This window comes from Diceros bicornis, chromosome 18 (assembly GCF_020826845.1).
Source record: "Diceros bicornis minor isolate mBicDic1 chromosome 18, mDicBic1.mat.cur, whole genome shotgun sequence".
Lineage (NCBI taxonomy): Eukaryota > Metazoa > Chordata > Mammalia > Perissodactyla > Rhinocerotidae > Diceros > Diceros bicornis.
Genome location: NC_080757.1, coordinates 56,620,011 through 56,629,997, shown reverse-complemented (window position 1 = coordinate 56,629,997; position 9,987 = coordinate 56,620,011). Strand labels below are relative to the sequence as shown.

Genomic DNA, 9,987 nt, shown 5'->3' with positions numbered 1-9,987 from the left:
TTGCTGGTCTCTTCATTACATTGCAGAGCCGCCCAGTCCTCCTTCACGGTGACTGACTTCTGCCCAGACTATGGAAGACAATGGGTATAAAATAAAGGGTGGTCCAGGGGTCGGCCCCCTGGTGTAGTGGTTAAGTTCACGCACTCTGCTTCAGCGGCCCAGGGTTCGCAGGTTTGGATCCCAGGTGTGGAGCTGCACACCACTTATCAAGCCATGCTGTAGCAGGCTCCCACATATAAAGTAGAGGAAGATGGGCATGGTTGTTAGCCCAGGGCCAATCTTCCTCAGCAAAAAGAGGAGGATTGGCAACAGACGTTAGCTCAGGGCTAATCTTCCTCACAAAAAAAATGAATAAATAATAAAGGGTGGTCCAGGTCCCTGGATGGTCACAAATCCTAGATATAAGTCTTCTTTTGCAGGTTCCATCCCCTTCCTAAGCATTGAAGTTAAATCCTTGTTGAATAATATATTTAAATCTAAATTTTTAAAAAACAGAACTAATTGTATTTTTCCTGTGTGATAGGTGACACTTATGTTTATTTCATTAGTCAGGACTGCACTTGGCCTTTCTACCCAGCATTTACAATTACATAATCACAATTCTAGTTTGTACCACATTTGTCAGGTAGACCTTGCTGCAAATATGGGCTGAACTTTTTATACCTTTTAGTCTGATCCAAGTCAGGACTGAATGGAGTGGGAAAGAGGAGTGTCTGGTAGGAAGTGAACTGGAACTTGGAACTGCTCATTGGTTCTGTTAGTTCTTGAGAAAGAATAAAGGACAACTCGCTTATTTGTGCAATTGAATTTCTCTGCAGCGAAGTTTTCTTGACATTTTTATCCCTTTCCTAATGACTAGAAAAGTTCCCAACCCACAATCGAGACTTTGAGCACATTAGCTTTTCAAAGCACACAAATAAGTTGTCTTCTGTTATATAGTCCAAGTAGGGGAATTTTGAGCAAAGAACTTAATTATAAAATAATTAGCATGGTGGCAGAAGAGCCAGGGACTGTTACTCAGGAGACCTGTTCTTATCCGTAAGCTCAGGCAGATGACTTGTCCTTTTTGGGCCTCTGTCATCTGTTGTAAAAAGGGAGGTTTGGAATTGAAAGCTGTGTTCCACCTCAACTCCAAAATTCTATTTCTACCTCCAGTTAATGTTTTATTTCCTATGTCTCTTAAGAGTAAAGATTTTTAAGTGTACTTATTTAGCAAGAGCATTTAGTAGAATATATTTCCTAGGATTAGAATATATTAGAATATGCCCTTTCCGTTGGCATTTCGTGAGTGCTAATATGTGCCTGGCATGATACCAAGTCTCAGGATATGAAAAGGAAAACGTGTGGCCTTGGGGAGCCGACGTTCTGGCCATAGCTGGTGTAGTAGTGGTGGTAGTAACATTCTTCTGGAAAGTCATTGAACTTAGAGTTGAGAAAGCCCACGCACCACAGCCTCCATTACAGCTGATGCTCCGTCCCAAGGCTTTAACCTTCACTTTGTGATCTGGCCCTAAGTTTTGTAAGGCAAGAGCTTAAGTGCACAAAAGACTGCAAAGAATGTGTTCTTTTGATGATGTCAACAACTACCCGAAGGCCTACTGTGTGCCAGGCGCTGGGGATATAATGGTGAACAAGAGTCCTATGGTGTTACCCTCATGGAGGTTACAGATGCACGTTTAACTCCATTCCTGAGGAAGTCTGCTTTTTTGGGGGGGAGGGGAACGGGGACATGAAGGGTTTTAATTTTACCAACTCAGACTAAAGTAAAAATTTGAATTTGAAAAGTAGTTAAAATAGGAGTACATAGTACAGATGCATTCACAGGTTTTCATTAGCTTTCCTGAATGTAAACACTGAAACTACACATTTTCTGGAAGAACTTGGTATGGGGAAGTCAGGCCTCCATTGCTGAGAGCACCAAATTTGTCTGGTCCTGTCTAATCCTGCCTTGTAATGAGCTGTAATGCTGGCGCTTGGCCAGATGGTCTGTTTTAAGATAGATTAGGCCGAGGTAGCATAGAGAAGGTCTGTCATCTGGTGGCTAATTGGATCCTCCTGAGTAGTGAGTGGTGGTTTCCAAGTTACCCTTCCTTGTGATTGAGCAAAAAGATATGGAACTGTCTCCAAGGGGCCAAGGTCTCAGGACTGCATCCCTTAGATATGTGACACTGCCCTGCCTAATGGCACAGCTAAGGACACACAAAGCATAGTTGCCATGATACCCCTTAAATCTCTCCATTCTTAGTGGCCCCCAAGAGTGAGTGAATCGTGGGCCCTTCTAGGTTAAGGGACGGCTGGAATCGAGGTGAACCTTAGCAGGCCTCTTCCCGCCCCAAACTGATGTGCTCCCTGAGACAAAGGCCTTGGCACAGCCCCATAGCGCCTTTCCTTGGGACCATTTACTGAGAATAAAATCTAGTGTCGCCTTGGAGTATGGCCAAGCTTCCCCACACCCTGGCAGGACAGGCTCCGTTTGTGAGTTTGGGGATGGCTTCGCGTACGGGCAGGTCCGGAAAGGCGCTGACTTCCCGCCTCGGCGCCGCGGCCGGCTCTCTGCAGGGCGCGTTCTTCCACGGAATCCTGGGGGCGCGCTGGGGCCCCCACAACCGAGCAGCGAACGGGGCCGCTCTCCCGTTCCAAACGTCCGCCGCCCGCGACCCGGCGCGAGGGGAGGGCGGCCCAGGGCTCGAGCTCCGAGACCGAGGCCGGAAACCAGGCGGCGGGGCCGGTTCCCGGGAGCGAAGAGTGGGCAGCGCGGTGGCCGGGCGCTTCCTCTCCGTCCTCCGGGCAGGCCCCGGACCGTGATTGGTGCCCGGCGCGTCTGGGTCCAGGGGCAGGGGCCCCCGAAAGGCCCCAGAGGCGCGGCGATCAGTGAGGGGGGGCGCGGACCGCTCCAGAGAGGGCGCACGATGCCGCCCGCGACGGCAGCCACCAGGGTCACCCTCCGGGAGCTGGCCGACCTCGCCATCGGCACCCCGGAGGTGGGCGCCGTCAACTTCACGGCCCTGCACACGCTCATCGTGGCCATGCTCAAGTACCTCAACCTGCAGGAGACGCGGATCGACTTCCAGGCCCCGTCGCCCGAGCAGAGCCGCTCCCTCGAGGCCCCCCGGGCCTCGCTCAGCGCCCCGCAGCTGCCTGCGCCCAGAGAAAGGCGGCGGAGCGGCGCGGGCAGGACGCCTCCGGCGCTGGAGGGCCAAGTGCAGGACCTGGGCGTGCAGGTCCAGGACCTCAGCAGGCAGCTCAAGACCATGGGGAGCCAGGTGCAAAGCATCGCGGCCCACGTGCAGCACCTCACCGCCCAGGCCGGCGGGCTCGACGCGGACAGCCCGAGGTGGCTGGAGGAGAAGGCGATGGCCATGCTGATGCCCGAGAAGGCGCAAATGGGGTCGATGAAAATCAAGAAGGACAGCGACGCCGTCAGCGTCCCCCGGGTGAGCGCGGGCCCAGGGCAGACCGTCCACCCCTCCGGGCCGCTCTCCAGCCCCGGCTGGAGCTGAGCCCCGAAGGCGTCACCGCCACTGCGGGGAGGAGGCCCGAGCGGGGCGGGCGGGGCGCCTGGCCTCTGTGCTGCCTGGTCACACGCGGCCTATGCTCTTACCTTGCAGGCCATGGAGCTGCTCCAGAATGTCATGGAAGACGTGAAAACCCTGAAAGAAGTCCACCGAAAGGCGCAGGAGCTCCCCGAGATGAAGCCCCAGGTGAGGGCGTGGGGACCCCACCTGGGGGAGCTGACTCGCCCCTTCCCACACAGCCTCTTTCCTCGCCCCTGTTTACACCGGGGTTCAGACACCCAAGGATCCTGAATGACCCAGAGGGGAGCGGACAACTTCTCAGAATGTTCTTTGAGTGAATTTTCTTTAAACAAGAATAAAGAAATAAGGTGGTGTTGAGACAAAGCTCAATCCAAGAGGAGTGGGGCTGGGATGGAGAGAGTTACTGGGTCTCTCCCCGCAGTGCGGCAGGCAGCAACACTTCCACTGGGGTCTCTGTTCTTGGAGAGAGAAGTACAAATCCTCAGCATCGGCACTTTCAAATGATCAGCAGGGACTGTTGACTGAAATAAAGAGCCTGGGTAAAGGTTAATTAGTCTATTTGATAATGAAGATGTGGAGTTCGGGCCCCAGGAAGCAGTTCAGCAGAGCGCTCTGATGAAACTGCCCTGAGGTGTGTTGGGTTTAAGTGCAGCTTCTGTCTCTCACAAACAGTGCACATGCATGGAAGAGGAAAAAAAGCATACAACTAGATTTCATGTATGTCCAAAAAGGGATAGGGGACATCTGGTTTTTCTCTCAATTATACATTAAAAGTAACATAGACAAGAATTCCTTGGTTGTACCTGAAACAAGTTCAGAGATGCCGATGTTATCTATGTGTGGAGGGAGGCCAGGACCAGCGTCCTTGTTTGTTCCCTCAATCTCCAAGAAATGCAGCTGGGGCTGTAGGAGTAGCCTGCCCTTTATCTCCTCCTGTTCTCCAGCTGGCGCCTTCAGTCACGAAAGGAGGGGTTGCAAGGTCCTTTGACACAGGCTGAGGATGGCCTGCACGGTGGCTTCACAGGACAGTGTGGATTTTATTGTACTGACTTAAAACCTCTGCAGTTTGCTGGTTAGATTCGCCTGTTAGACCAGGGAGAGAAGTCCCAAAAATCTGTCCACAGGACCCAAAGCACGTTGGTTCAGGAGGTCCTGGGCCGCTGAGGCCCACGTAGGGGAGCAGAGCTGGAAGAAGGACGAGCCATTAGGACGAGACTCAGGGAGAGGCTGAGAAGAGCGACTTGAGGGAAAAGAAAAACTCAAAGGAGTGGAGAGGCGGCAGCAAGTCCCTCAGGGGCCTTCTACCCACTGACCCCGTTTGCCCACGTCAGCCCAGGCCTTGAGACCCCGGCGGGACTCATTTTTGCTCTGGGAAGCTTTTCTTTTCAAAGTGTGGTGTTTTTTGGTTTTAGGTTATTTTGGTTTTTAGACAAAAGGCTTGTTTTACCTTTAGATTCTTAGATTCTGGAGGTTTGCAGAAATTATAAGGAGCAACTTAAGTTTTAGCGATTTGCTTTGGTTCTTTTGAGGTGCTTTTCTCTTTAAACAGCACAGATGTTCAGAAACCCTTGAAGTAACCAATAATTTTTGCCCTTGAGAGGCGAGGTCAGCCTCACCCCTCGTTGCGGGAACGTTTCATTAGTGGGTAGTATGAAATGAATGCCAGGACCAAAGGACCCATCCCTGTGATAGCGTCTGCTCTCGGCGCACTGTCCCCCCATACCAACCCGCTGCGCCCCACTTCCCTTCCTCTGGTTGGGAAGAGAACCGGGAGCCTGGCTTACTGGCCTTCTCTCAGCCCTCTGCTCCTCTCGGATCCACATGCCTCCTCTCTTCACTCCCCTCTGAGTGTGCGTGTGTGTGTGTGTGTGTGTCTGTCTGTCTGTGTGTAGGGGCCGCAGGTGGGGCTGCTTTGATCTTCCGTCTCTGAACTCTTCTTCCAGAAACTCTTCCAACGGATTGAAGAACTAGAGAAGCTAGTCAGAGACCGGGAAGAATTCCTGGTAATATTGGCCAGTTCTGTGGGAAAGGGCCCTCAAGGGGGGTGGGGAGGATGTTTGCCTGTAGCATGGCCGCCTGTCTTGGGGCTCACCCAGACTCCCACCAGGATGTTTGCACCCCTCCAGGCTGGGGTGCTACGTGCCCTTTGCCTCTCAGGGCACTGCCCCTGGATTGAGGGGAAATCCTTTCCATTCCTGCCCAGTGCTCCATCTGGGGCCCCCATGGGACAGGAGACTGGCTGCCCAAGGATCACTGGCCACTTGAAGGACAGTGACTTCTCCTCGGGCTAGGGCTGTGAAAGGACCCACCGGATCCTGTTAGCTCAGTTCTGTTCCTAAAGCTTCCTGGGATTAAACTAGGTGAGTGTGTTGTGTGTGTGTGCACATGTGTGTGTGTTGTCTGTTCCTGTCAGGAACTAGTGAGCCGGAAGCTGAGTTTGATGCCTGTTGCAGAAGAAGTCACCATGGTCACCTGGGAGGAGCTGGAGCAAGCGATTACTGACGGCTGGAAGGCCTTACAAGCGGTGAACAAATGGGGGGCCTGGGCAATGTTCTTGGGTGGGGTTCCCCCAAACCTCTCCCTTTTTCCTACTACACAGTATTCCGGTATGTGGCTGTTCATAATTTATTTCACAAGTTTCCTATTATGGATATAATTTTTTGTGTGTGTGAGGAGATCAGCCCTGTGCTAACATCTGCCAATCCTCCTCTTTTTTTTTTTTTTTTTTTTTGCTGAGGAAGACTGGCCCTGGGCTAACATCCGTGTCCATCTTCCTCCACTTTATATGGGACGCCGCCACAGCATGGCTTGCCAAGCAGTGCGTCGGTGCGCGCCCGGGATCCGAACCGGCAAACCCCAGGCCACTGCAGCAGAGCATGTGCACTTAACCGCTTGCGTCACCAGGCCGGCCCCTATTATGGATATTTTTGATATCCATATTTCCTATTATGGATTATTTTCTTTTCCCAATCTTATAACAAACCATGTTCCACTGTGACATTCACACATGTGAACATACTCATAGGGTCAATTCCTAGAAATGGAATGTGCATTTGTGACTTGGCTAGCTTTTGCCAAATTGCCTCTGGTGGATGTGGTTCCAATTTGGACCCCCACCAGCAACATAGGAGAGAACTTGTTTCTCAGTACCCCCACCAGCATTGTCCACTGGTACCCAATTTTTTGAGCTTGGCCAATAGGTTGGATGGAAAACAATACCTGGGTGTAGTTTTGATTTGCTTTTGCAGCTTTTCAAAGTTCCTTTACAGTCTGTCCTGAAATGCACGAGTCTCTCCACTATTAATGGACAAAAGTGACCAAGCCTGGAAATAAAACCTCCTCAGGGGGCCCTTTGCTGATGGTGACTTTTACACACGGGTACATACATCTGTCTGTCCTGAGAGTGCACAGGATAACCAAATCATTTTCAAATCCCCAGCGTTTCTTCATCTGAGTAAAATGGGTACTTTCAAATGGCCCCCGAGGACAAGGATCAGCTCCCCTTTTGGACTTGACATTCCCCTTCCCCTCGCTTTGTGCTTCTGGGTCGCTCAGAAAGGGTCACACCTGGGTACAGACACAAGCCAGGGAAGAGAGTGAACCCTTTGGCGCCACCAAGTGGCCATCTGAGGTACAAATAGTATCAATACAAAAGTGGCCAAATATTATCTGGGTACAAAAGACACCCTACTTTCTGAATTCCCAGCCTCTTCAGAGGAAAAGCAGCATCAGAAAGGGTTGGAAGAGGAGCCTACAAACAAAAGAGTGGCCTAGAAAAAAGTGGCCATTGCTTTTGCTTTTTTTTTAAACCAAAGCTTTTTTACACATACCACTATCGTATGTTTTGAGCAAGCAACACGTTTTCTCAGGGTTCCAGCAGAAGACACCTGCAAGACCTGTAAATCAGCATCGACATAAGCAGAGTTAGACGTTTTTACTTCTCCGAGGTGAGACAGGGTCAGTGTTTGACAGTTGCTCATACTCGTGAACAACTCCAGAAGCAAATGAGAGTAAACATAAACGTGAGAAGATTTCGAGACGAGCATGAGCTGTGGCGATGCGCTCAGCCGCTGCACAGCCATGAGGAAAGTGGCGGAGGGTTTCCGTGTCGCAAGGTGAGAAAACACTGCACACTGGAAAGCAATTTTTCTTGCGTTGTTGGCGGGACACTTTAATATAAATATGACGTCAAGATTCCAAAACTAGGCATTTTTAAGGTTAATTACGGGTTTTGGCAGACAGGTGGTACCTCAACGGCGATTGTGAGGTGCACCATCTGCCCGCATCATGGAGCCAGGACTGAAGGTGGGACAGTGAGTACCGGGCATGCGATCAGCACCGAGGAGTAAACTCCCGTATTCAGAGAACCAGACGTGAGAAAGGAGTTATATTTTGATCTTGAGGAAGAAGCTACAACTGTACATGTAGCAGCTACAGTTCAAGGAGCTCGGAATCAAAGTGGAAGATGCCTGTTCCAGGGCCTGAGTGTGCAAAGGACACAGACCACTTGTTTCCAAGGGCGTAGTCTAATGGGCAACAGGGCGACTCTTTACAGTTTGTTCATATACCCAAAGATGATGGTGACGATGATACTTCTTCCTCTTCCTCCTCCCCCCTTCTCCTCCTCCTCTTACTTCTTCTAATGGTAAGAAAGAATGAAAGGCTTACCCTAACCAGGAAGACTCAACCCTGGCAATCTAGTCAAAACTTGCTTAAGGGAGGAAAGACTCCCTCACTTTCCTGTGAGCAAGGTAATGAATCTGCATTTCCAGCCATGTCCATCATGACAGGCATTTCATAACGGAAGATCCTTCTAGTGATTGTTTCACTAGGTCCATGGACCTTGGTAACAGATGTTCCCTTGCACAAATAGCATGTCTGAGGTAAAGAACAGTTTCCTTTGAAGCTTTGTGGCTTGACATGCTAAATAAAGTAGAAAGCAAAAATTAAAACTGTTCTTTGCAGGCCTCTATCGAAGGAGAGGCAGACGATGACCATCAGGTTGTGATCGCCGTTTGGATGTCTTCGGCTTCGGGACCCAAGAATAGTGGAGCGGTTTAGGAAGGGGCTTCACAAGATTGAGCCTGATTTCAACTAACTGGGCAAAATGAATAAGTCTAACTTCATGGCATGTCCCCAGGGAAACAGAAATAAGAATTTCGTGATGTCCTGAGGTGATAGAAATAGCAGGTGGTGGGTTGGGATCTCAGCTCAGGGAATAAGGACAGAAAGCCCCTGTTCCGGAGGGAGCGCTGGATCCACCCTTCCAGAGGGAGTCATCGCACAGCCTCATTGTTCAGGTTAGCAGGGAAGGAGGAGCTAAAAAGAAAGGCATTTTGACTCAAAATTAACCCATTGGTTCAAAGATGCACATTTCCCCCCACATTTTAGCATCTCTGAAATCAGAATGCGTCTTAGCATTGATGACATTTTATAATTAATGGCAGCGTTTTCCCCTTTCTACTGGTTCATAAAATGACAGTGCATCTTAAAAGGATACCATCCTGGGCTTACTGAAATATGGAGAGAGAGGGCACGAGGCACATTGTGGTTAGAAAGTCCTACAATAGTGGTGATCTTGGGAATTGTAGAGAGTTCAGAAGTTGTCTTAACATAGAGCAACTAGCATCTCTGACTCCAAAATTCTTGGCTTGGGGGTGCAAGGTATAAGGGACAAAGGGACAGAGGGGTGTCCTCTCTTCTTGTTTTCCCAACAAGAAGGAGGCTGTGTAGTTATAGTTTGGTTATTTAGAAATCTAGAAGATGAGTCTAAAGCATGGTTTGTGTTAGGAGGTCAACATTGGCATGCGTTATTTCCAATTCCTATCATCCTCAGAAACGACATAGGTCTCATCTAATGCCATTAATGAAAACTATCAACTTTTCTAAGACTTCATTCCACCCAGACCCTCACCTTTGTAGCTATTCTGTCCATTTTTCTAGGATTTCAAAGTGTTTGTTCTGTAAAACCATAACTTTGGTAAGCTAAATAATGGCCCCCAAAATATCCATGTCCTAATCACCAGAACCTGGGAATGTGAATTTATATGGCAAAAGGGACTTTGCAGACGTGACTAAATTAAGGATCTTGAGATGGGTGGTTACTCTGGATTATCTGGGTGGGCCCAATGATGTAATCACAAAGGCCCTGATAAGAGGGAGGCAGAAAGAGATTCTAGTGCAGAAGAGGAGAAGGTGACGTGAGCACAGAGGCAGAGATTGGAGCGATGCAACCACAAGCCAAGGAATGCCAGCAACTATTAGAAGCTGAAAAAGACAAAGACATGGATTCTCCCCTCAGAGCCTCCAGAAGGAACCAACCCCACCATCACCTTGTCTTTAGCCCAGTGAAACTGGTTTTGGAATTCTGATCTGGACTGAGAGATAACAAATTTGTGTTGTTTTAAGCCCCGAAGTTTGTGGTCATTTGTAACGGCAGTGCTAGGAAACT

The 9,987-nt window shown here is 49.7% G+C and overlaps 1 protein-coding gene across 1 annotated transcript in view; it reads left to right on the top strand.

The window, feature by feature from the left end:
• Positions 1–2,909: 2,909 nt before the first annotated feature.
• QRICH2 (glutamine rich 2) overlaps positions 2,910–9,987 on the top strand; it is a 33,997-nt gene continuing 26,919 nt past the window's right edge. The window contains exons 1-3 of the mRNA XM_058561701.1: positions 2,910–3,434; positions 5,480–5,539; positions 5,950–6,060. Of these exons, the coding sequence (XP_058417684.1) occupies positions 2,910–3,434; positions 5,480–5,539; positions 5,950–6,060 (696 nt within the window). The remainder of the gene's footprint in view (positions 3,435–5,479; positions 5,540–5,949; positions 6,061–9,987) is intronic.